This window comes from Macaca thibetana, chromosome 3, assembly GCF_024542745.1.
Source record: "Macaca thibetana thibetana isolate TM-01 chromosome 3, ASM2454274v1, whole genome shotgun sequence".
In the NCBI taxonomy this organism is placed as follows: domain Eukaryota; kingdom Metazoa; phylum Chordata; class Mammalia; order Primates; family Cercopithecidae; genus Macaca; species Macaca thibetana.
This window is the reverse complement of record NC_065580.1, coordinates 18,913,409-18,940,030: the sequence shown is the minus strand read 5'-3', so window position 1 is coordinate 18,940,030 and position 26,622 is coordinate 18,913,409. Positions and strand designations below refer to the sequence as shown.

Sequence of the window (26,622 nt, the reverse complement as noted above, 5' to 3'; positions counted from 1 at the left end):
GCCGTCTATTCATGTTCCAACCATCCTTTAATCAGAGCTCGGTCCTCTTCCTAGAGGTTTTGTTTTTCCGGTCCCTAGGAGCTTTCATCTATTTTTTTAATTATCCATTTCAATCCCTATTCTTCCACAATTACCTACAGGAAATCTCATAGCTTGGGATGGACTGAGTTTGAATTCTGGCTCCCAAACCTGCTGGCTCTATAACTTTGGCCAGTTATTTTAACCTCCCTGAGCCTCCGTTATCTCAAGCTTATAACATGAATAATAGTACTTAGGCCACATTCATCCCTTTACACAACAGGACCATATCATCCTCACAGGGCTGGAGAAACCATTTAAATAAGGCATGCAGAGCACTTAGCACAGTGCCCAGAACAAAACATACTCAACAAATGTTACTATTATCCTCACTGTTCTTATTAAATTTGATATTACATTGACAACTAAAATTAAAGTTATTGAACCTATAACCAACTAACTCCCTCTGTCCCTGTCAATTTTCCTGCTCCCCCTACTGCTACCATCCTAGTCCTCCTAGGTCACAAGCTTCAGGTGTTATTAACAGAATAATGAGTGAGACAAGATTCACCCATGCCTCTGGGCAACTGAGTCCAGCAATGGAGGAGGGGAACAAAGAGTACGCAGATGTTTCAAAGCCTCAAGCACAAGGTCCCACACAGGTCTCACAGGTGCTCTAGATGCTGAGAGGGGTAACTAAGAATGACCAAGGAAGGGTGAGACCCAGCAAAGGTTTCTTGGAAGAAAAAGACACCTGAGTCAAGGCCAAAGCCCGAGGGATGACAATGAGTTGGCCCACTAGAACCACAAGGGGCGGGTGTTACAAGGTATAATGGTTTGCAAAGCAGCCTCCTAGTTTACAGTCTCATAGTGGTGCCTAAGTTTCTCTGAACTCTGTCCTCCTTCAAAACTAAGCCACTAAACTAGAGTCAGGGAGGAAGAGGACGTGATATAAAAATCCCTTTCTGACAACAAGGGGAAAGGAAAAGAAAACAATCCCTTCCCTTTGGGCCTGAGAAAATGAAGCTCTGAATCAGGGAAACAGAGAGAAGTAGCAGTCAGATGCAGGCGTCCTGCCCCCACCCCAGGCCTCCAGTCAAAATCCCTGCAGATGAGTGGTCACAGCGGGAGGGAAGATGCAGGTGGATGAGCATAAAGCAAAAAGTAAAGTTATTTTGCCCTCAGTGGGAGGTTTGGAAGAAGAAACCAACGATGGCAGCCATATTATGTGTTAAGCTGCGAAAGGTCTGGGTTTAGCACCTGGAGGCACCAGTGAGATGTGGAAGGAATGACAGATTCCCACATGTCCTGTGGCAGGACCAGCAGGTGTCTGATTTTGACATGAAATGTTGGAGTACTTCTTGAGTCAGACAGAAAAAACTTAGCTTTTCTGGGAATCAAGAGAAAACTGTTTTGAAGTGGTAATTAGCAGAAAACTAAAAAAGAAACCTAAATGTGGGGTTACATCAGAAACGTGTAGGAAAGGGAGGATGAGAAAAACCAGATCATCCTAGGCTGTCCAGCCTGAAGCCACCAAGCCTACACGTGTTTTTACGCCCCCACTAGCACGTGGCATATCAATAACATCCACACGGTTCGTCCCCAGAGATTCTCAAACTGCTCGCCATGAGTTTCTGCACTGCCACAAAGGAGGAGGAGCACAGGAGAGAAAGGGGCATGCTCCGTGTTGGCTGACAGGAGGAGAACGGCCCCAACCCCCACAGCTGTGATGAGACACCACCAGGGAACCCTACTTTTGCATGGGTTGCCCATGTGTCATCTCATTCAGCAACCAGGGGTCTCCCCCAAGAAGCCGGACAGATCGCCAAACAAAATGAAAGTGACGGTCACATCTGCTAAGTGTGTTGCACCTGCCATCTGTCCCTCCATCTCAAGGAGCCGGGATTCCTGGAGCATGACAGGACAGTCATCCTCTCCCCGTCCTCTTCATGCCACCGCCTCTTCCCCTCACACTCCTGACCAAACCCAGAGAGCTGATCTGGATGAGGCCCACAGGGCAGGTCAGAGAGAGTCCCAGGCCGCCCATGATGGGAGGGAGACAGGTGGGAAAGGCAGGCAGGGCAGAGCAGCAAGCAAGGAGAGCCTGGTGCCGGCAAGAGGGGAGGAGGTGAGCAGAGGGGAAGGGAAGGAATGCAAGGCAGCAAGGCCATGGCTGAGAGTGACCATCTCCAGCTGACCAACGAGACACTGTCAGCAACACCCTCCTCCTTCCATCAGCCAATGTCTATTTCCTGAGGACCGGCTATGCATCATTCCACACACAGGATACAATGGGGCAAAAGAAAGACAGTCCCTGCCCTCATGGAGCTTACATTAGAGGATGACCAGAGGAAAAGGGCATTCTGAGTGCAGTTAAGAGTAAGAAATTAAAGCTTTAATATAGCCTCTTAAAACTCAGAAGAGTGCAAAATACCTATCAATTTTCATTTTGGAGGGGGTGTTCTTTATCAATGGTGCCTTCCCTAAACTTGTACTTCTTTTGAGACGGAATCTCGCTTTCGCCCGGGCTGGAGTACAGTGGTGCGATCTCTGCTCACTGCAACCTCTGCCTCCCAGGTTCAAGTAATTCTCATTCATATCTCAGTTTCCCAAGTAGCTGGGACCACAGGCGTGTGTCACTACACCTGGCCAATTTTTGTATTTTTAGTAGAGACAGGGTTTTGCCATGTTGGCCAGATCACCACAAGTGATCTGCCCGTCTTGGCCTCCCAAAGTGCTGGGATTATAGGCATGAGCCACCACGCCCGGCCTAAATTTGTACTTCTATAAGTGACCAGGGGACTCCCTTTAATCTGACTCATCTACAGACACCTGCGAATAATTGACAGCAGCTAGTTTTTGTTATTTGGCTTGGATTCCAAATCTACACATGGTGTAAATCAATTGTCTTATATTTGCCTACCTTCTGTAAAGTTGCAGAAATGGCAGACAACCGGTTTGAAAAGCCTTTACTTCTATACCACAGCTACACAAACACACTTGCACACATAGGCACCAGCTCTGGGGTTAAGTTACCTGTTCAACAAGAGAAGCATCTTTCCATCCCATTTAATAAAACCAATGAAGAAACTTGATCTCACTACAAATTTGTCATTCAGTTCTCATGAGCCAACAGATGGAAGCTCTTCAAAGAGGAAAGCTCATACAAATAAATTCCAACTTATCCAGTTTTGCCATAACTCTCCCAAAGCAAGTGAGTCACACTGGGACCTGGGGATCCTCAGCTCTCTTAAGAATGCCCCTGGCAACAATATGGGGGCTTTTACTTGGCTCCTCTCTTATGGATCCTCAGGACAAAACACCCTCTTTCCATCACACTTACCTGTCTTCCATATTCCTGCCAAGAACCAAACTCATCACTCCAGTACCAAATCCAGTCAGTGGTGAGGATGAAGTGTGGAGGTTTGGTGACAGCGGAGGCTGTGGAGAGGCGGCGAGCCTGGGTAGCACCATAAGTCATGGCGTTAAAGTTCAGACAATCAGAGTGAAAGGTATTGGCTGACTCAGAGCACAGGATCCTACAAAAGAAAACAGCAGCACACTGAAAATCCCACCAGCCAAGCAGACACAGGTCCCTCAGCTTGAGAACATACAGCTGGGAGATGCGAATAGTAAATGTGACATGCGTATTTTTAAAAAAGTTTCCAGAGGTAGGGGAAACTGCTTTTTCAGATCAGTTTTGAGGTATAAAAATATCAAAATCAAGATAATGTGGGAGACTAGTTACAATGAAAATTCCTCTCAGTACAAAATGCAGAAGACGCTGGTGAAAACATTATTTTTTAAAATGCACTGCTGAGCTGGCAAGAAAGGGAAGTGCTTAGAAGCCAAAATTAACAATAGCTAACACATACTGTTTACTGTGTGAGCCAGACCCTGCATTAAGCACTTTACATGTATTAGGCGATGACATTTTCACAACCCTATGAGGTTGAGTGAGACTATTATCTCCACTTCACAGATGGGAAAACAGAAGCTCAGGAAGGTGAAGAAACCCATTCAAGAACAAATAGCTAGTCAGCGGGTGAGCTGGGCTTTCACGTGGGCTGCACAGCCTGCACCTGAGCCACCAAGATGCGCTCCCTTTCTAAACGTAGTACTGCCTAAAGACCAAAGGAAGGTACGAAACTGGAGAGCGGAGGGGAGGGCAAGAGCCAGCAGCTATCCCACGGCAGTGTCGATGAGTAATGACAGAGAGCCTGGGCTTTGGCCGCAAAGGGGAAACAGGAAAAAAATGTAGGATCCGAGTAAGGCAAAAGGCTGAATCTCAAAAGAGATACTTCTGCATTAAAACCAGGAACCTAAAAGATGACCCACCTTAGTAAAGGGGGACTGGAGAGGGGACTTGCCTTGCAAAGACATCTGGCAAGGAAACCTGCCTGTATTCATGTTGGTTATAGATAAAGGAGGAAAAAACTCCTCTGAGAACTCATAAACCACTCAAGCCTCACAGAAGTTTTAGGATGATTCACATTTTGTGAGAATTAGCTGCAAAGAAGATCCAGAGTAGCAGTTCTCAGAGAAGCAAACGCAAATCCCCTGTGGAGGAATTCACCTTCAACTCAGGCCTCAAAAGAATTTCCAGGCTGGGCACGGTGGCTCATGCCTGTAATCCCAGCACTTTGGGAGGCCGAGGTGGGTGGATCACGAGGTCAGGAGATCGAGATCATCCTGGCTAACACGATGAAACTCTGTCTCTACTAAAAATATAAAAAATTAGCCGGAAGTGGTGGCACGTGCCTCTAGTCCCAGCTACTCGGGAGGCTGAGGCAGGAAAATGGCATGAACCCAGGAGGCGGAGCCTGCAGTGAGCCAAGACCACACCACTGCGCTCCAGTGTGGGCAACAGAGCGAGACTCCATCTCAAAAAAAAAAAAAGAATTTCCAAATAAATTTCCATCAAACATGAGCTCAAAATCAATCACAAAACATGGAAACAAAGACACTATGAGCAAAAGTTAGCAAAAACAAAATCAGACCACCTTGAACTAAAAACATTAGTATTCTCAGATGCAGATATACATGACGTGTTTTTTAAAAAGGAATTGAGCATCAAAAGTATGAGTTAAGAATCAAGAGACTATAAAAATTGACTGGGTAAATTTAAGGGAAAAAACCAGAACTTTTACTATTCATTATTTTTTTCTTTCTCCTCCACTCCCTCCAAAACGTTTTTCTTTTCCTTTTTTATTATTTTTTATTTATTTTTGAGACAGAGTCTCACCCTGTCACCCAGGCTGGAGTGCAGTGGCATGATCTCAGCTCACCATGATCTCCACCTCCCAGATTCAAGCGATTCTCCTGCCTCACCTTCCCAAGGAGTAGCTGGGATTACAGGCATGCACCACCACACTCAGCTAATTTTTGTATTTTTTTAATGCAGACAGAGTTTCACCATGTTGGCCAGGCTGATCTCAAACTCCTGGCCTCAAGCCATCCACCCTCCTCAGCCTCCCAAAGTGTTGGGATTACAGGCATTAGCCACTGCTCCCAGGCTTAGAAATTTTAATTGAAATTTTAAAATCATACTTCGATGGGACACACTGCATCTCAGAAGAGGCTGAACTAATGAACTGACAGCCTGAGGGGAAGAAATGTGGCAGAATTTAGAAAGAGAATAAAAGAGAAGTTAGAAGACATAAAAGATGAAGTGAGAAGACCTCACCATATATCTAATGAGAATTCCAGAGAAGGAATACTTAAGGAGATCATGGCTGAAGAAATCAGAAAGCACAGCAAAATATGAGTAGCATAAATTTTTTTAAATCCACATACAGATCTTAGTGAAACTGCACAGCAACAAAGAATGACAAGATATTAAAAGCAGCCAGAAAGAAAAAATAGACTACCTACTATACTGGACTGAATTGTGTCCCCAAGAAGGTATGGTGAAGGTCTAACCCCTGGTATCTGTGAATGTGATCTTATTTGGAAATAGGGTCTTGGTAGATATAATCAAGTTAAGATGAGGTCATATTGGATTCGGGTGGGCCTTAATCCAAAACTGATGTCCTTTTAAGACGAGGGAAATTTGAACACAGACACGTGGGAAAAATGCCTGTGACAATGGAGGCCAAGATTGGAGTGATGCGTCTACAAGCCAAGGCATGCCAAGGATTTCGAAGCATCAGAATCCTGGAGGAGGCAAGAAAGGATCCTCCTGTAAAGCCTTCAGACAGAGCAAGGCCCTGCTAACACCTTCAGTTTGGACTTCCAGCCTCCAGTACTGTGAGAAAATAAATTTCTGTTGTTTGAAGCCATCAAGTTCATGATAATTTGTTACAGCAGCCCTAAGAAGTGAACTAATACCACCGCAATTTAGGCTGATAGCTAACTTCTAAGTAGAAGAAATGGAATCCAGACAACAATGAAATTGTCTTTGAAGAGTTGAGGGAAAATACCCAGTAAAACTATCTTTCAAGAACGAGAAGGGAATAAAAACTCTTTCAGACTAACAAAATACACAATTACCTCCAGACTCTCACTAAAGCAACCTCCAACAGAAAAACTTAAAGAAGGAAAATGATAAACAAGGAAAAGTGTGAGCAAAGGAATAGTGAGTAAGAAACAAAATGATAATTGTGTAAACTTAAACAAATACTGACTGCCTAAAACAATACGAATTTCTAACCTCTGGGATTAAAAATATTACAGCAGCAACACATACAGTGCATTTTTTTTTTAAATAGAGACAAGATCTAGCTCTGTCACCCAGACTGGAGTGTCATGACACAATCATAGCTCACTGCAGCCTCAAACTCCTGGGCTCAAATGGTGCTCCCTCTGCAGCTTCCTGAGTAGCTGGGACTACAGGCATGCGCCACCAGGCTCAGTCAATTTTTTAAAAAAAATTTTGTAGAGACAGGGTCTCTTTATGTTGCCCAAGCTAGTCATATATTCCTAGCCTCTAGCAATCCTCCCACTTCAGCCTCCCAAAGCACTGGGATAACAGGTGTGAGCTGCTGTGCTCGAGCCACAACTTATGTGCCTGACACTGTTCTGACTGTTTTATGTATATTAACTCATTTAATTCTCAAAATAACCTTATGATGTAGAAACTATTATTTTGTCTACTTAACATGTAGTAAAACTGAGGTAAAATGAGATAAAGTAATCTGGCCAAATTTACATAATTAGTAAATAAGTTTGAATGAAACTAGTCAGAATTTCATTCCAAAGTTCTTTCATTGTTTGACAGAATGAGAAAAGGCACTGCTTGGCTTAAGCTCAGCTAAAAGTCTGTTAAGATAAAGAGTCTGTTTAGATTTCCAGGGCAGCCACTGAAAAAATAAAAATTCAGTCTATAACGTCCAAACTAGTAAAGGTAGAAAACCAAATGAGGAAAACAAATCTAAGAGAAGATCAGAAAGAGAAAAGAAATATGCAAAAAGCAGGTCACAGTGACAATTATAATGAGTGGCAGAAATAAATCCAGATCCACATGTAATTGGCCATTTGTGCTTCCTCTGCCAGGAAGTGTCTGACCTTGCAGTCTGCTCATTTGGAGGGTAGAGAATTTGAGTGAAAGAGGCCAGACACAACAGTACATACCGTGCGGTTCTATTTATATGAGGTTCAAGAACAGGCAAGACAGAGATCTATGGTGACAGAGGTCAGAACAGTGGTGAATGATGGGAGTGGGCACTGACTAGAAGGAGATGGGGTGAGGAAAACGATCCGTATCTCAATCAGAATGCTAGCTACACAAGCGTATGCATTTGTCAAAACTCAATGAACTGTATGCTTAAAATCTGGGCTCTTCACTGTGTGTAAGTTTTGCCTCAAAAAGAAAGACTGCGGTGGTATGTGAGCCGTTTAATCCTCCTAACAGGAGTAATTGGTTTCACATACTTTACCAATAGCAATTTGCACATAATTGCACTCTAAGTGGAAATTTATTTTATACACTCAAAAAGTAGGCTCAAATTCTCTTCTTGGCAACATATTTCAGCAAGTTCAATGCAAAATATGTTAAGTATTTGCAAAGAAGCCTATCCAGGAATTCCCTGTTTACTCTGAATTGACTGAGGGAAAATACTAGGACATGCTTGGGAAAAAAAAAGTTAAAGATTAAACCATAAACAGCAGTTCAGCGGTATGGCTGTATAGGCCAAAGGCTAAAATTTCACAAACAGAAATAATCACCTCTCGCTTTTCTGTAATAATGAGTATAGATGTACATGATCAATCCCAGCACCAAATAATTGAGAACTTAATACTTGGTCTTGGTAGCATCTTCTCCTTTCCCCATTGCTCCTGTCTGAAAGGAGAGGGAGGTGGGAGAACAAAGCCACTAAACTGCCAGTACGAACGCTGACGTCCAATTCCAGCCCAGCTTCTACCTCCAGACTAGGCTGCTCAGAGAGAGGGAGAGAGTGTGTTTGACAGCCACACATGCGCGCAAGGGTTATCAAAACTAAACACTGCTGTTTAAGCTAAACTTCCTTCACCGCACACAGAAGCCCAGGCACAAAACAGAGATAAGAGACATATTTCCTACCTTTCTATTTTGGGATTGCAATATGCCTCTTCGATAAGTTCCATTTTGTCCAAATCCTTCCATTTGCCTCTATCCAAGAATTGCCATCGATACGGCAAATGGAAATGAACTCTATGGCACTTATCTGAAATAAAAACATAAAGGAGTAAGATAGCTTGGCGATACGCAGCATGCCCTAGCCTTGTGGTTGTCAACAGGTGTGGTGCTGCCTGCTGACCTGGGAACATTCTGAAAATGTGTGGTGGAGTCTGTTTTTTCAGTACAGGCGTGCCTGAGCATTTAGATATGGAAACACTTTTTGTATTTTATTATACACATTACTATGATTTAAATGTCCCTTCTAAAACTCACGTTACAACTTAATCGCCAATGTGATAGTATTGAGCAGTAAGGCCTTTAAGAGGTGACTGGGTCATAGATGAATGGATTAATGGGTGTATGGGTTATCATGAGAGTGGAACTGCTGGCTTTATAAGAGGAAGCGAGACCTGAGCTAGCATGGTCAGCCCCCTTGCCATGTGATGCCCTGCAGCACCTCAGGACTCTGCAGTCCCCACCAGCAAGAAGGCACTCCTCAGATACAGGCCCTTGACCCTGGATTTCTCAGCCTCCATAAAGGTAAGACATAAATTCCTTTTCTTTATAAATTATCCAAGTTTCAGGTATTCTGTTATAAGCAACAGAAAATGAACTAAGACATACATCTTCCTTCTTTATGTCTCACTTTTTAACAGGACCTTACTATATTTTTATTCTTTTTTTGGAGACAGGGTCTCACTCTGTCACCCAGGCTCAGGTGCAGTAGCACAATCACGGCTCACTGCAGCCTCAACCTCCCAGGCTCAGGTGATCCTCCCATCTCAGCCTCCTGAGTAACTGGGATTACAGGTATGCACCACCACACAGCTAATTTTTGTATTTTTTGTAGAGACAAGGTTTCACCATGTTGGCCAGGCTAGTCTCGAACTTCTGGCCTCAAGTGATCCACCCATTTTGGCCTCCCTAAGTGTTGGGATTACAAGCGTGAGCCACCACACCTAGCAATTTTTTAGAAATATGTATGTTGATGGTTTATATCATCTATGAATTTTATTTTTATTTATTTATTTTTTTGAGATGGAGTCCCGCTCTGTTGCCCGGGCTGGAGTGCAGTAGCCAGATCTCAGCTCACTGCAAGCTCCGCCTCCCGGGTTTATGCCATTCTCCTGCCTCAGCCTCCCAAGTAGCTGGGACTACAGGCGCCTGTCACCTCGCCCGGCTAGTTTTTTTGTATTTTTTAGTAGAGACGGGGTTTCACCATGTTAGCCAGGATGGTCTCGATCTCCTGACCTCGTGATCCGCCCGTCTCAGGCTCCCAAAGTGCTGGGATTACAGGCTTGAGCCACCGCGCCCGGCCTATGAATTTTATTTAATGAGAGTAAGAAGCTGATCATGAGAAGGTCAAAGGTCTCATCACTGCAGGGGGCAGTCTGACTCCTCAATATCACTCTCCACGTGGCAGGTGGATGGGCAGATTTCACAGCAAAGATGGAGCCAGATTCATCTCTACCAGAAATCCAACCCAACCCAATACGTGCAACTGAAGGGAGGTCAGCGGCATGGTTACAGGCTCCTTGCTTCTTCTGGCTAACAACATGCTCACTCCTTCCTTGACACACTCCCACCAACATCCATACAACAGCCCAGACCTATGGGTTCCAGTGAGCTACTCCCCTCACCAACCCCATGTTCCTCTTGGGCAGCCAGATACTCACTTCTCTCATCACTCCAAGCACACGCTGCCTGCCCTGCCTTTGCTGGTGCCTGCCACCACCTGGAATGCCACCCACACCCTCTCCCTACCTGTCAACAGCCTATGTGAGGTTCGGCTACATCCACACAGAGGAGTGTCAGGAGAGGACAGGGAGAAAGGAGAGAAAAAGAATGAGATGCTCTTTGCACTGTGACATGCAGCTGGCTACCTCCAAGATATCTGCCCTAAGGCAGAAAGAGAACAAGGTACAGAATGCCTCTATTTGGGTGAAAAATAGAAAAAAAATAAGATTAGGGATATTCTGACTAAACACACACATATGCACAAATTATTTCTTGCAGAGGGAACTTGGTGGCTGGAGACAAAGTTATGAGCAAAGACTTCTGTCATTTTGGCATGTTTTGAACTTTGAACCACAAGAAGATATAATACATTCCAAAAATTACACATCTAATTAAGTGAAAAAGGTAGAAAGCCATGATAGCGTGCATGTGTAAGAAGGAAACTGAACAGACACATACCATTGTACATGTATAAAGTCTCGATGGGAGGATATTCAAGGAATGGATAATTACAGCTGTTTCTTGGAGGGAACTTGAGTTCTGGAGAAAACTGGTGTGAGGGGGACTTATTTCTTACTGAGTGTCCTTTGTACATTTTTAATTCGTATTTCAAAATAATAATGAAACTAGCTAATTTGATACTTGAAAAAAATTAAAATTTTCTAAAATCATGTGCATTCTTTCAGGCACATCTCAATGCCACTTCTTTCCCAGGCTCTGCAAAAGCACCACAGTGGGGGAAGTACCACGGAGGAGGGTGGGAGGGTGCCTGGGCTTGTCACAGACCAGGTACTGGGCCGAGCAGACAGGGCAGAAGAGAGTGCCAGGCTGAGAGGACTGAGGGAACAGGGTGGGGACACCCAAGCAAGGAAACTCCTCTGAGTTCAACAAGGCTGGACACAGCCACACCAGGGACTAACTTGTCCAGTTTGAACATGGACATCTCACTAGGTCAGAGAACCTCTTGGACTCTCTCAACCAGGTGTGTATACAACAGATAATTAAGGGGCTGGGCCACGGAAGATAAAAATAGATATGGTCCAAGGTCATGACCAACAAGTTCCTGTTCCCTCCCTGAAAAGCACTAGAGGAAATGATCAGCAATGAGAGCAGAAGGGCAGAAGGTCTCCCCAGGGCATCCCAGTATTCAAATGCTTTAACTACCCAGACACAAGTGTACTATGGACAGCCTGAGACAGGCTCTCCCTGCAAGCAGGCACATCCTGGGGAAGGTGCGCTCCATAGGGCCCTCCAGGCTGATGCTTCCTCAGGAAGGACATGGGGGCCAGGGGAAGGCACTACAGTCAAAGAGCAGGCCTGAGGCTTCCGTTCTGAATCAAAGTTGAGCTACAGACCACACTGTTCACAGCTGGAAGGTGCCCAGGACAGGAGGCACCACGTAAGGCACTGCAGCCACAGCAGCTGGTGAGAGCCTAGTCCCAGCACAGCGGTAGAGACATAAGGTCCCTTCCCTTGTCCTGGTCTTCCTGTACCCTTTCTCAACTTCTTTTCCCTACTTCTAAAGTTCCCTACCTCACTTTGGCATTCCAGGGGCTTTCTAGGAGGTGAGTCATAGAAATCAAATCAATTTGGCAGACAAAATACCATATCCACCCCAGCAATTCCCCCCTATAGTCCTTGAAACAACAGGCCAGAGAGAAGAATAAATCCAAAAGCACTGGAAAACAATAAAAAATACCATCAAAAGACCAGAATTATTCAAGAATTGCTAAAACTATGGAGCAATGAGAATCAAATAGATATAAAAAGGAGAGAGAAAAATGCAGACAAAATATGCAGACCACACCACAGAAGCAGAAAATATCTGGGGTCATCACAGATTCAGAGTCTGATGAAGCCAGGAGCAAGAAAGATACCCAGGCCAATCCCAATGAGAACAATGGGAGCCCCGGCACAGGCACTCCCTTGCCCTAACTTGCTTGCATGAAGGAAGCTTGCTGTGCGCTTCCTAGTTAAACTAAGTGTGAACATAAGGGTTACAGCGAGAGAAAAGCAAATGAGATGGCCACCAAAGCCCCCATCCCAGTCCTAGGCTGCATGCCAGCCTCCCATTTCACCAAGCAGAGCCTTCTGCCTCTTCCCCACCATCACTAGAATGAGGGCCTGGAATGCAAATCAGCCCCATGGAAATCAACCAACAGGCATATGGGATTCTCAAGCACCAACGCAACAGACAACCAAGAATCACTCCACACATGAAGGAAAATAATTCGAAGAGAGGCAGCAACTCACACAGAAGCAGCGATACCTAAGGAGAGAATGATCAGAGTTAAAAGAACAAGCATTCACAGCTAGACTTCAACCTAAAAGCCTAGCCTCTGAAACTTCTAGGAAAAAACCGTAAGAAAAACATTTTGTAGGCTTAGAATAGGCAAATATTTTTAGGACACAAAAAACACAAACCATAAAAGAAAAAAATATATTATCTGGACATCACTATTAAAATACCTGTTCTTCAAAATATACTATAAAGGAAATAAACATGAAAGACTGGGAGGATATATCTTCAGTATAAATCACATACAAAACACAACTCAATAATAAGAGATCAAACAACCCAATAAAAATGGGTATAAGAGTCACAAAAGACCAATACTGTATGATTCCATTTATATGAAATACTCAAGCAAATCTATAGAGATGGAACCTTCATCTGTAGTCATCAGGAGCTGGAGGGAGGGAAGAATGGTGGCTGACTGCTAATGAAAACGGGGTTACTCTGGGGGTGTTGAAAACGTTTTCATATTGCCTATGATGATGGCTGCCCAATTCTGTGTTAATATTACATATATAAGTGGACTTCAAAAAGTTCATGGAAACTGGAATTAAAAGATAAAAAATATAAACTTTATTTCTCAAGATAAGTTCCATCAAGTTCAGGACACTTTTGTAAAAGATGATACCAGCCATTTCGTCCACCCATAAAGAACTGAGGGTCCCAGGAATTTAACCATGTCAATCCAGTCTTTTTTTTACATTATTAACTGAAAACAAAAATGGGTGCCCTTTAAAGATTTTTTTTTTTTTTTTTTTTTTTTTTTTTTTTAGACAGAGTTTCGCTCTTGTTGCCCAGGCTAGAGTGTAGTGGCATGGTCTCGGCTCACCACAACCTCCACCTCCCAGGTTCAAGTGACTCTCCTGCCTCATCCTCCCAAGTAGCTGGGATTACAGGTATGTGCCACCACGCCCGGCTAATTTTTGTATTTTTAGTAGAGATGGGGTTTCACCATGTTCGCCAGGCTGGTCTCGAACTCCTGACCTCAAGTGATCCACCTGCCTCGGCCTCTTGAAGTGCTGAGATTACAAGCATGAGCCACCATGTCCGGCCTAAAGATTTTTTAAGATTAGAAAACAAAAAGAAGTCCGAAAGAGCCAAATCAGGACTATAAGGTGGATGCCTACAGATTTCCCATTGAAACTCTTGCAAAATTGCCCTTGACTGATGAGGAATGAGCAGGAGCTTTGTGGTGGTGGAGAAGGACCCTCTGGTGAAGCTTTCCGGGCATTTTTCTGCTAAAGCTTTGGCTTTCTCAAAACACTCTCATAATAAGCAGATGGTATTGCTCTCTGGCCCTCTAGAAAGCCAACAAGCAAAATGTCTTGAGCCACCCAGAAAACTGTTGCTGTGACTTCTGCTCCTGACCACTTCTGCTGTGACTGGGCCACTTTCCCCTTTTAGGAGCCATTGCTTTGTCTTCAGGATCCTACTGGTAAAGCCATGTTCCAATCTCCTGTTACAACTCTTCAAAGAAATGCTTCAGGATCTTGATCCCACTTGTTTAAAATTTCCATTCAAAAAAGTTCTGCTCTTGTCTGTAGCTGACCCAGGCAGAATGGTTTTCGCACCCATAGAGTGGAAAGTTTGCTCAAATTTAATTTTTAATTTTTCTGGCATATTGTATAAACTGAACTAATCAAGATGTCTGGTGTCAGCTACTATTTGTGCTGTTAATCACTGGTCTTCAATTAAGGAACAAACAACATTAATTTTTCCCTCACAAATTGATGGGGATAGCTCCATCTTTAACATTCTCTCATCCCTTCTTAAACTGACTTACTCATTTATAAACTGATTTCTTTGGGATATTGTCCTCATAAACTTTTTTGCAAAGCATCAATGATTTTGTCATTCTGCCACCCAAGAGTCACCATAAATTTGATATTTGTTCTTACTTCAACTGCAGCAAAATTGATGTTGCTTTGATAGGGGCTCTTTCCAAACTGATGTCTTATCCTTCTTAGTGCCTCAAACTAGATCCTGTTCAGATATGTTATTACAAGTTAGTATGAATTTATTTTGGTGCAAAAGTTTTGAACTCCATCCTTAATTTTTTCATAATATGCATTTTCCATGAACTTTCTGAAGACCCCGTGTGTGTGTGTGTGTGTGTGTGTGTGTGTGTGTGTGTAAAGCTGTTATATAAAAAATAGGCAAAAGATTTGAGTAGATACTTCACAGAAAATGTACAAATGCCCCAAAAGTACATGTAAATAAAAGTTAAACATCATTAATCATCAGGGAAATGCAAATTAAAACCATGAAACATCATCACTCACTGATTAGAATGGCTAAAATTTAGAAGACAATGCCAAGTGTTAGCAAGAATATACAGTAACTGAAACTCTCATACGTTGCTGGTGGGAACATAAAATATCATTATCTATTTTGGAAGACAGTTTGGCAGTTTCTTACAAAGTCAATCACATGACATAACCCAGTAACTATGTCTAGGTCTTTACCCAAGGGAAATGGAAACATATATCCACATGAAAACTTACATGTAAATATTTGTAGAAGTTGTATTTGTAAAAGCCAAAAACTGGCAACAACCCAAATGTTCATCAACATATGAACGGATAAACAAATTGCATTCAATCATGCAATGGAATACTACTGCGCAACAAAAAGAAACAAATGATCGATATGCCAGCATGACTGAATCTCAAAAACATACTAATGAGAGAAGCGAGGCACAAGATAATACACTGTATGATTCCATTTATGTGAAATTCTAGAAAAGGCAAATCTAATCTATAGTGACAAAAAGTTGATCAGGGATTTCCTGGGGGTGACAAACTAGGGGGTGAGGATTAATTATAAAGGGGCACAAAACAATGTTTTTGGAGGGGGTTCTAGAACTTGATGGTAGACATGGTTATGTGAGCATATATACTTACCAAAACTCAGAACTATACATTTAAAATGGGTACACTTTATCTTGTGTAAACTATAGCTCAATAATATTGCTTTCAGAATACACATATATATGTATATATATAGCTCATATTCTTTGACCTATCATTCCATTCCCCAGAATCTATCTATGGAAATACTCACATATATGTACTTGAATGCACAATGGCACATCATTATAATCAAATACTACACACTTGTTTTTAAAATGAGGTGGACTTTCACATACTGGCATGGAAAAAAATCTCCAAGATACAATGTTAAGATGCAGGTTGAATAACAACATTATCACATGCTCCTATCTGCTTAAAAATAGGTAAAACAAATATCACAACCACACAGGAAGTGTTTACCTTTGGGCAAAGATGATGGAGAACTTCATGCTTCACTCTGTATTACTGAACTGTTTTACAGAGTGAAACTATTCATGAATTGCTTGGGTAGTTTTTAAAAACTGAAAATGAACCAAGAAGTTTTGGTGGTTGTCAAGGGGAGTCACCAAATTTGAGAACAAACCTTTCTTCAGTCAAAGCCCAGGACAGCATTTAAGAAGAAAACAAAGGTTTAGTGAAAATACAGACACACACATGCACACCAGAATTGCTGCTTCTGATAAAAGAGGGATCACTGGATTGCTCACTGGATCAATACAGAAGAAACCCCCAATTTAAACAACTACTCATCCTCCAAGAGCTAACACAAGTGTTCCTTCGCAGTGAAGTCCTTTCCAGTTTCGAAGGGAGCTCTCAGCCTGTCATTACCCTTATCTTTGTTCCCACCAGGCTGAGCAGTTCCCTGTCCTGTGCAGGTCTGTGACTTTATGTTAAGCTGACCAAGTCTCAATACTTGACACTCATTTGGTGCATGAACCAGTTATGTTCCCAAAAATGACCCACATTTAATTTCTAAAAGCTCAAAGAATTGCTACCATCTTCAACTCCCCAACAAAATACCTTCAGAATTGGTTTGGCCAAAGTGCCAAGCCCTGATCCTCTCTGGATGGGGTAGAGGTTTGGTAGGGGGTATCTTCAGAGCACAGCTCTGGGAATAACAAGCAGTTACCCCTCCCACAAGGGGGATGAAGGAGCCTCCTCCAACTTACCTTGAAAGCTACAACTTTTCCGGATATGGTACAGACAGATCTGATCACCCTCCTCCTGGCTAAGAGTGTTTGGGGACACAGAACCTGAACTGTCTTTTCTTTCTGCAAAGAAACACCACAAAGATATGTCAGCTTCTGACAAGGGTTTGTACAAAGGAGAGTTAAAGAGGATTCATTCAGCTCTCTGCACAAAAGTGGGCAAGGCAAGCTCACAGAGCCCTATCATGTTTGGGGTGAAAGTGCTCCTACACATGTGGGTCCTCTACTTTTTAGTGACAGGCTGGCAGCCTGAGGCCACACAGCTGCTTGCCAGATCCAGGACTCCATGAAGGGACTCCTTTCTCAACTCTCGCTGTCCACCCAATTCACTACAAGACCCATTTAAAAACACAAGCGCCTGACTCTGCCCTAGACTGACTTCGCCCCAGACTCAATCAGAACCTCCAGGGGTGGGACTTGGGACACTTTTGTAATAAGGGGAGAACCACCGTCTTACATGTTGAGGCATCTTACAATTCCTTCTATGCCTAAGGTTGATGACCCCTGAGGGCAAACAGGGCTACTTTTTATAAACTAGATTTGAGGCTATATAGCAAATATTCATTAATGAACTATCAGAACTGGGTACTAATACCAAAAAAAGAGTAATAAATACAAAGTCCACATTTCAAAAAGAAGCCCCTTTAATAAATTTTAGGTTAATTATCAGGATCTTAATATAAAAAGGGCACATAAATCCTTTCTAGTTTATCTTTACTAGCATCATGCCAATGAGTCTTTACCTGTGACATTTACTCTCACCCAGCTACCCCCAAATGAACACATAAAATTAATTTGCAATCCCTATTTAGTGTCACCTGTCATTTTGTTATTCATCTTCCCTTTTCTTTTTATAAGCCCCTGAGATACTTCACTCGAAATCCAGGTCTATGGGACCCCGGAGGTCATCTCCCTCTCTCCCCATGATGGTGACTGCCCTTGAAGCTGGTATCACTGGGCAGTGGATCCCTCCTCCCTTTCTGACAAGGCTGTAATCCAACTGTATTCAAGGCTTTAAGATACTCTTAAAGATCTATTTAATACAAAACCTGTCTACTTCTAGGTTTCCTACAACTGAAAGAAATTAAGAAAACATAACTGACGACAATGTAAAGAAAAAACAAATACAATGGATAACTTTTAAATATAAAAGTCAAGTACAATTAGAGTGGTGCATTTGTTTGCAGGCAGTCCTGGCATGCAACTGACATTCTAGGAAGCGTTCTGTTAAAACTGTAGCCACCACTACAGCTAACTGAGCGGGTTGGATTCTGCTCTGAGGGGAGGCATGTCTCAGCTTCGCCAAGGAATAACCATCGCCCAAGACAGTGCCCAGCATGTGGCAAGCACACAAAGGTGCTGAATCAAAGAGTGGATAACAGAACGGCCAGCCAACAGCTGATACTGTGAAATCCACCGGATGCCAGTGTATCATAATCTCCCTGACAGATCACATTATTCATCTGCCCAACAACAGGTACTCAAGAAATGCTTATTAAATAAAAATTTCTGCTCAAAATTTGCCTGTCACTAAACCTGACAGTGTTTTTTAAAAAATAAGCATCCTAGCACACTCATTCATTCAACAAACATCAGAGTACCTACTGTGGGCCAGGCACTGTCTAGGTGCTGGAGACGAGCAGAGAACAAAGCAGACAAATTTACAATGACTCAAAAACGCTACTTATTCATGGCAGGAATACAGCCAATGCCATAATTAAGGTATGCTTCTTTCACTCATTTTGTAAAATCAGAATACAACACAAGGCATGCTCCCCAGAGCTGTCAGCACAGCATTCCTAACTTTGGGTTCCTTCCTGAAGGACATGCTCTCGTGGGCGTGAAGAGAGGGGTGACTGCACAGGGGGAGGAGCCAAGTCTCCCATTTCAGTGCAGACTAGGCCCATTCAGAATTCACTCACCATCAATACCAATTCACATTTGTCTAGGATGGCTTGCTTGATCATGTCTATGATTTCACCCCTGCACCCCCGGCCTTGTTAGGAAAGCATCATCAACTCCGTTTTACTAAAAGCAGCACCAGACTTGCCCAAAGTCACACGCTCCGTGTAATGGCTAGCTGGAATCCGGGAGCCCCCAGTCCAGGACCTCCCATGCTCCCCACCAGCCTTACCACTCCCCACCAGCCTTACCTTCCCACCAGCCTTACCAGAAGTCCCCTGTGGGACAAAAGGAGGAGGCACTCTGCTGGGGGCAGAGCTCTTATTCTTGATATCATGTGCATTTCTATAAATGGAAGGCAGCCTGCTCACCAGGTCTGAGCTCATACCCAACTTCTCCAATTTTTCCAGATTCTCAGAATTAGAGAAATCATGGGATCTCTTACAGCTCTTGCCAAACTTGCATTCCCCCTGTAAAAAATACTGGCAGATATGGAGCTTGATGCACTGTTTTTGAAAGGCACAAGAGCCATGGGGTCCATCTCCTTTGTTGTAATGTTGGCAAATCTGTTGACAGACAGGAAAAAAACCACCAGTTCAGGAAGGTCTCACACAACACCACCTTCCCAGTGGCCAGTCCACTGGTGAGACAGGGGCTTCCCAAGCTGTGACTCCATCCTCCACACAGAACACAGCTACAACATCCCTCACTCTAGATGATGGCTGCTAACAAATGCCCTTGGCTAAAATGGGAACCAAGTGGAAAGGAGACTGCACAGAAGCAGCCCCTCCACTGGGAAAATCCAAGAACTTCAAAGTGACTATAGCTGCTCCTTTCACATGAGACGATGCAAATCAAATGGCTACATCCTAAGGACTGCTACAATCTACCTATACTCTTCCCCCACTGACTCATCAATTCTCCCTTCCCCAGGCCCCAGTTTTCTCTGAGTTCTCTATTCTACAATTCAAAGTCAAAGAGGCTCTGAGGGCTTAAAGCATCTTAGAGAAGGCCAAATACCACCCTTTCATTTCTCAATGGAGCACACTGAGAGGCTCAGAGAAGTTAAAGAATCAGCCCTAGTCACACAGCTATCCATGGCATCTGGCACATATGTTTGTGGAACTGGGTTGTTGGCAAAGCTGACCCTTGAACTTCAATCAACTGCTCCTTCTGCTTCACATCCCAAATTTCTGCATGTGGGAACCAGACTAGAGACCCCCAAGGGCCCACCCATTCCACTCACAATCATTACATTTCCCAAGATACAGGAACATCCCCAGGGAGCTGTGAAACCCAGACTTCCCCTGGCACTCACTTCTGGCAAAAGCCAGGGGTCGTTCTGAAACAACAGTTGGCATAGCTCGTTATAGCTCAGGTGGTCAACGCCATGAGTTCTCAGCACACTCAGGTTATGTTCGGTTGTCAAGCTGTGACTATTCCTACAGTTCTTCCTGCAAAGAAGGAGAGCTGGTGTTATATGTTGAATTGAGTCTCCTCAAAATTCCTATGTTGGCGTCCTAACTCCCAGGACCTCAGGATATGGCTCTATTTGGAAAGCAGGTCTTTAAAGAGGTAATTAAGTTAAAAAGAGGTCAATAGGGTGAGCCCCAATCCCACATAACTACTGTCCTTATAAGAAGAGACTGGGGCACAGACACACACAGAGGGAAGACCATGTGAGGACATGGTGAGAAGGTGGCCATCTACAAGCCAAGGAGAGGGGCCTCAGAAGAAATCAACCCTGCCACCTTATCTCAGACTTCTAGCCTCAAGAACTGTGAGAAAATCGATTTCTGTTGTTTAAGCCTCCTAGGACTTTGTTATGGCAGTGCTGGCAAACTGAAAGCTGCTAAAATCAGTCTTCATGACAATTTTTCAGAAACACTTCCTGATAGTGTTTACAAGCACCAGACCAGCATGTAGGCTGGACGCGATGGCTCACGCCTGTAATCCCAGTGCTCTGGGAGGCCGAGGTGGGTGGATCACTTAAGGTCGGGAGTTCAAGACGACCAGCCTAACCAATATGGAGAAATCCTGTCTCTACTAAAAATACAAAATTAGCTGGGCGAGGTGGTGCATGCCTGTAATCCCAGCTACTCAGGAGGCTAAGGCAGGAGAATCGCTTGAACCCAGGAGGTGGAGGCTGTGGTGAGCCAAGATCACAGCATTGCACTCCAGCCTGGGCAACAAGAGCGAGACTCTGTCTCAAAAAAAAAAAAAGAAAGAAAAAAGAGAAAAGAAAAACCAGCATGTCTATACGACAACAACAATTTACCAAGGAGGAGATGGGGCCTTGTAAGGTCTGAGGCCCAGGACAGCACCTCTGAGCAAGCATTTGATGAGAATGACAAAGAGGAGTTGCTGCACAGCAGTCAGTCAGTAAGCAGTTAACCACAGGCTGACTCAACAAGCACAGCATCTTATCATTACAGGTTACATACGTGCATGCATGCAGGCATATAAACACACACACAGCCCTGAACCCAGTTCTTTTTTTTTGCTCTCTTCCTCCATTCTTTCCATCCACAAGCATCTGATAAGCACCAGGGTGAGCCAGATACTGGCACCATGCCCTGAGAACCCAAAGATAAACCTTTAAATGACTGTCTGAGTCACCAGGACCCAGAAGAGTCAGGCCAAAAGCATTTGTTTGACTCTGGCACTGCCATGCCTCCTATGTCACATCTCAGGAGAATGCCAAACCCCGATCCACCCCAAACCTGCACCTTTTACGGAATCCCCCAGCTCAGTAAAGGGCAACTTTCCTCTCCCACTGCACAGACCAAAAACCCAGAAGTCATCCTTGCCTGCTCTCTTTCCCTCATCTAGTGGAGGTGACAGACATAGAGGGGACTCTGATATGGAGTGGCAAGTGCAATGTCAGCTGTGGTCAGGATCCGTCAGCGCAGAGCGGAAGGGCACCTGAGCCAGTCTGGGCTGGGAGAGAACTGGGGAAGAAATCAGGGGAGCACGCTGGATGGCATAAAGTCTGAGTGGAATACTTAAAGGCTGAGGAGGAGACAGCAAGAGGAGAAAGGAAGAACATTCCAGAAAAGAGGCAAACAATTTGGTGCTGCCAGAGCCAAATATATCTAATAAGTGTAATGATGACTGATGATGACAATGACAACGACTACTAAAATTTATTGAGCAACTGCCAAGTATCGGGGATTGCCAAAATGTTTTATGAGTTAACTCATTCAGTCCTCAATCAGCCTGTGAGGGGAGTAATATCATTAACTCCACTTTGCAGATGAGGGAACTGAGACCTGGAGGTAAAGTCACTTGCCCAAAGCCACCAGCTAGCAAGGAGCAGTGCCCAGATTGAAACAAGATAGGCTGGATCTTGGGACTGTGCCCTAGATCACCAGGCTCACTGCCCCCTGAGCAGAGGACCAAGAGCCAGGGACCCAGGACTCCGTACCAGCTCTGCAGCAGGACTGATGACCTATTTCTAAAAGAACTGACCCTGCGGTTCAGGAAGACAAGCAGAGTCACAGGGGAAGCAGAGAAGTGCAGCCAACCACACCTACTCTCCCTAAAGTGAGTCAGAAATGGAAGGTTCAAGAAACTCACCTGTGTAAACCACAAGGAAAAGAAAAAACTGAAGAAAGAAGAAAACTCAAGGTCATCTGAGCCAATAAATATCACACTCCAGATTTCTGAGACAAGTCAGACCTGAAGCCACATTTTGGTAACTAGCTTAAGAACAGGGCTGCCATCTTTATTTTACCAAATATGAACATTAAACAGATCCAGCAGTTACCCCCAAGAGTGGCTCCATCCAGCCACTATTTGCTGTGTGCCTTCTTCCTAGTGGGCTGTTCCCTGCCCTCCCCTGGACTGCCTCATCCCTGAAGGCTGATTTCCCCAGAGTTCCACCCTCAGCCTCTTTTCGGGCTTCAGACTCTACCTCAGATCTAATCCACTCCTGGGGCTGCAGCCACAACATACACCACCCAGTATCTCCCAAACCAGCCCAGCACACTGGGGCCCTGACCTTTCTACGAAGCTTCTGACCTGAATAGCTGCCTCCTGGGCATGTTTCCAAACTAAAACCCTCTCTTGCTCTCTCAGTGAACACCACCCATGCCACAGTAGGAACAGAGACTGAAGAGTTGTCACCTGATATCCTCTCACCACACTATCACCAACTCACCTCTCCCAAATTTCTCACACATAGCCCTTGGAAAGTTCTAATCTGGATACTTCCAGACAGCTGCTTCCTAGAGACTACCTTTCCCAGCCACCCTGCATCTAGACAGGGTCACCAGACAGCTTCCAGTCAATGGGATGTGGGTGAAAGGAAATCCACCACTTCTAGACCTGGCCCACAAAAACCTCCCATGCAACCCCCTTTCCATCAGCCCCCTGGAACTGGATACCTAGGCTGGCCTCAAGAGCCATGTGCTGAGGGGCACAGAGCAGAGGTCAGTCAGCCTGGATCCCTGAATGACTGTATGGATTAAGGCCCCCCACCCCATGCTCACTGCTGGGCCTGACATGAGCAAGAAATATCTACTCTATTAAGACAGACACACACGCACACACCAGGGAGCAAGCAAGAAAGGAGGGAGCAGGGGAGGAAGGAATTATCCTACATGACTAGCTTCCCAGTGGTTCCCCACAACATCCTCCCTTAAACTGGCACCCACACCACTACCTAAGACTTCCTAAAATGCAAACCTGATGGTTGCTCTCTCCTGCCATTTTACCCGCCCCATCACCTTCAGGGTGAGGCCCAAATTCTTAGACATAAACCTCAGCAATCCCTTCCACACATCCCACTGACCACGTGCTATGCACAGAACATGGACGCTAAGTGCTGGGGAGACAGCTAAGGCCTCTGCCCTCAGGGAGTTTCCATTCTATTGGCAAGTGGGTGCCATGAGGAAAATAAACAGTTCCCTGTGACCAAGAGTAAGGGGAGGAAAAGCCCTCAAATGGGATGTGATCTTTAGATTCAGGCCTGAAGGATTAACAAACAGGGCCAACCAAGAGCAGGAAGGGCACTCCAGGCAGAGCATAGGCTCCCAGAAATGCTCAGGCTCCCAGAAATACCCAGGCTGGGGGGAGGGGGGTGTTCCAGGCACAGAAGGGTACCGAGTGGGCAGGGACCAGTGCCCCAGGACCTGTGGGCGATGGCAGGGAGCTTGCATTTTCCAGTTTGTAAACAGATAAATAGGGTTGAACGGGGTTTAAAGATCTCTTCCAGCTGCTGGGCAGAGAAAACCTTCATTGTCTGCTCTCAAAGCTGGCAAGGGGGGACCCGCGGCGTCGTGGAGCTCCCCTAGGCCACCGCCTCCCTACCTCCCTACCCCACACGGCCACACCCGGGTGTTCCCACCCAGCACTACCGCACTCTATGTAAATCAATCTCTCTCCCCAGGCGTCTAGAGGACCCCACTCGACCCCGAGTCCCTCGCACTGTGCCAGGTACTCAGCAGGTGCTCAATAAACGCTCCCTTTAGTGTATGACGGGGCGAGGCCAGGGCAGAGCCACCGAATTGTATGCTCAAACTTCAAGTAGGGCTCCCAAGCGGGCTGGAAGTGCTTGTGGGGGCGCGGGGCCTCCGCCCGCCGTCGCTCCCGGTGCGGCGCCTTACCCGGCTCTCAGAAACTTGCAGGCGCCATAGACCATGAACTTGCAGAGGTGCAGCTGCGCGCAGAGCCCCACGCAGCCCGGCTTCGAGCCCTGGTGCGCGCGGCACAGGCGCAGCGGCGACGCGGCCAGCACCACGCGCTCCTGGGCCGCGGCGGCGCCGCCCGCCCGCACCGCCACCACGAAGCGGCCACGCTGCCGCAGCAGCCGCTCCAGCGCGTCGGCACTCAAGCCCATCCGCAAGCGGCGCCGCAGCTCGGGCAGCTCCAGGGCGCCCCCGGCCGCGCACAGCACCTGGGTCACCTCACCGACGACGCCGGCCTGGGCCATGGCCGCTGTGCCTGCGCCCGTCGGACCGCGTATGGCTCGACGCGGACGGCGGCGGACGCTGGCTGGCGGGCGGCTCTCGCAGAGTGGAGGCGCCGGCGGGAAACGAAACCGAAAGCGGCCCCGGGCCGGCGAAAAACAGAACCTGTGCGCCCTCGCCACGCCCCCGGCCCGCAGCTGAGCGGCTGCGCCTTCCGCCTCAGGGCCCCCAGCTGTGAGGCCGCCGCCCGACGGGAGCTCGGGAGCTCGTGAGTTCGGGCGTTCGGCCCGGCTCGCGGGCGGGGGCTGTGGCGGCTCGCGGGGGGCCAGACCCTAGGCCCTGAAAATGGCTTCTTTGGATGTTTGAGGGACCAGGAGCCCCTAATTTCGCGATGCTCCGAGCGCCTTCAGTCAGAGAGCCTCGAGGGCGGCGGCAGCGCTGGCGGAGCCAGCTGGACGCCGCCGGTTGAAGCCGCTCAGCGGTTAAAGCCAAGCCAGGTTAAAGCCAAGCCAGGGCTTCGGTAGACGTCTCACAGAAACAGGGACAACTGACGGGAGCCCCCACCCCTCGAACAAGTGACAAAAGCGATCACTCCGCAGAGGAAGACAGGCTTAATTAAATGTTCCTTTCGCCTCGGTGCATCAATGAGTTCCTTCATTTAAATATAAAAGGGTATGTTCTTTAAAAAAACAAATCCGTGAGCCGAGATCGCGCCACTGCACTCCAGCCTGGGCGACAGAGCTAGACTCCGTCTCAAAAGAGAAAAAGAAAAAAATCCGTTACTCCCATCCCCTGCTAAGTAACGATTGAGCAAGTATTTCAGAAGACCTGTCAGAGCAAAGGACCCTCTCACACGTGTTGAGAGCAATGCGAGTTGTTAGAACCCTTTGGGAAAGTAATCCAGGAATAGCTATTAAAATTGAAAACGCACGTGACCTTTGACTCAGCGATCTTTCCTCTCGGAATCTTCCAGAAGTAAAAGGAACAGTAAATAAGTTATGTGTGAAAGTGTTACTGGGGGAACCCTACCTGGGAGGTAGGGTTAAGTGGGAACAGTGTGGCTAATCTTTAAAGACTATTATGAAGACTTTAAGCATGTGTTAAATCTCCCTGTGTGGATCTAGAGGGACAGACAGCCATGATGTGGTGTTAAACGAGAAAAGATGTCTGTACAGTAATGTCTAAATAATCAAGTTGAATGATCAAGAATTAATTTTTTAAATGTCTAATAACAAAGAGAAGCCTGTGTGTGTGTGTGACAGGACATTTTTTAATAAGCACGGGGAAAGATGAAGAAACACGCAAGGGTGGTTGAGAGGAGGCAGTAGGAGGTACTAGGAAAATGGAAAAGGGAAGATGAGAGGCAGAAGGATTATGGGGGAAGAGTACTTATGGTATAACATTCACTAAAAATGAATATAAAAACCTTAACTATAGGACAGGCGCAGTGGCTCACGCCTTTAATCCCAGCACTTTGGGAGGTCAAGGCGGGCGGATCACTTGAGGTCCGTAGTTTGAGACCAGCCTGGCCAACGTGGTGAAACCCTGTCTCTACTAAAAATGTAAAAATTAGCCAGGTGTGGTGGCGGGCGCCTGTAATCCCAGCTATTCGGGAGGCTGAGGCAGAAGAATCGCTTGAATCCGGGAGGTGGAGGTTGTAGTGAGCCGAGATCATGCCACTGCACTCCAGCCTGGGCAACAGAGCGAGACTCCATCTTTAAAAAAAAAAAAGAAAGAAAATCTTACCTGTAGTATTACTACAAAAATGTAAATAAAAAAAAGTGTATGGATAAAGACTAGATAGTAACATGGACGAATGAAAATGAATTTAATTGGAAATGGAATGAGGGGTTTTCTCTTTGATTTTAATTGTGATTTTAATGTTTTCATTGTATAAAATGTTAATTTTGTTTTTGTTGTTATTGTTTTAGAGACAGGGTCTTGGTCTGTCACCCAGGCTGTAGTATAACGATATAATCATAGCTCACTACAACCTGGAACTTCTGGGCTCAAGCGAACCTCCCACCTTAGCCTCCCAAGTAGCTGGGCCTAGAGGCACGTGCCACCATGCCCAGATAATTTTTACATTTGTTTAGAG

General features: G+C 45.4%; 2 protein-coding genes across 26 annotated transcripts in view; one reads left to right on the top strand and one right to left on the bottom strand.

The window, feature by feature from the left end:
- The window catches only part of PARP12 (poly(ADP-ribose) polymerase family member 12), a 39,851-nt gene extending 14,419 nt beyond the window's left edge, over window positions 1-25,432 (bottom strand). The window contains exons 1-6 of the mRNA XM_050782245.1: window positions 24,222-25,432; window positions 19,931-20,066; window positions 18,881-19,178; window positions 16,672-16,773; window positions 8,540-8,663; window positions 3,362-3,557 (exon numbers count right to left, since the gene is read on the bottom strand). Coding sequence (XP_050638202.1) covers window positions 3,362-3,557; window positions 8,540-8,663; window positions 16,672-16,773; window positions 18,881-19,178; window positions 19,931-20,066; window positions 24,222-24,547 — 1,182 coding nt within the window. The 5' untranslated portion in view covers window positions 24,548-25,432. The remainder of the gene's footprint in view (window positions 1-3,361; window positions 3,558-8,539; window positions 8,664-16,671; window positions 16,774-18,880; window positions 19,179-19,930; window positions 20,067-24,221) is intronic.
- Window positions 1-26,622, top strand: part of NDUFB2 (NADH:ubiquinone oxidoreductase subunit B2) — a 1,166,996-nt gene that overhangs the window by 497,684 nt on the left and 642,690 nt on the right. The window contains exon 1 of one of the 25 annotated variants that reach the window (XM_050782316.1): window positions 4,367-4,370. The exons of 23 other annotated variants lie outside the window; for them this stretch is intronic. The gene's annotated coding sequence lies outside the window, so the exon portion shown is untranslated. Of the gene's footprint in view, window positions 1-4,366; window positions 4,371-24,181; window positions 24,186-26,622 lie in introns of those variants that run through there. One more of the 25 variants, XM_050782338.1, reaches the window with a different exon arrangement.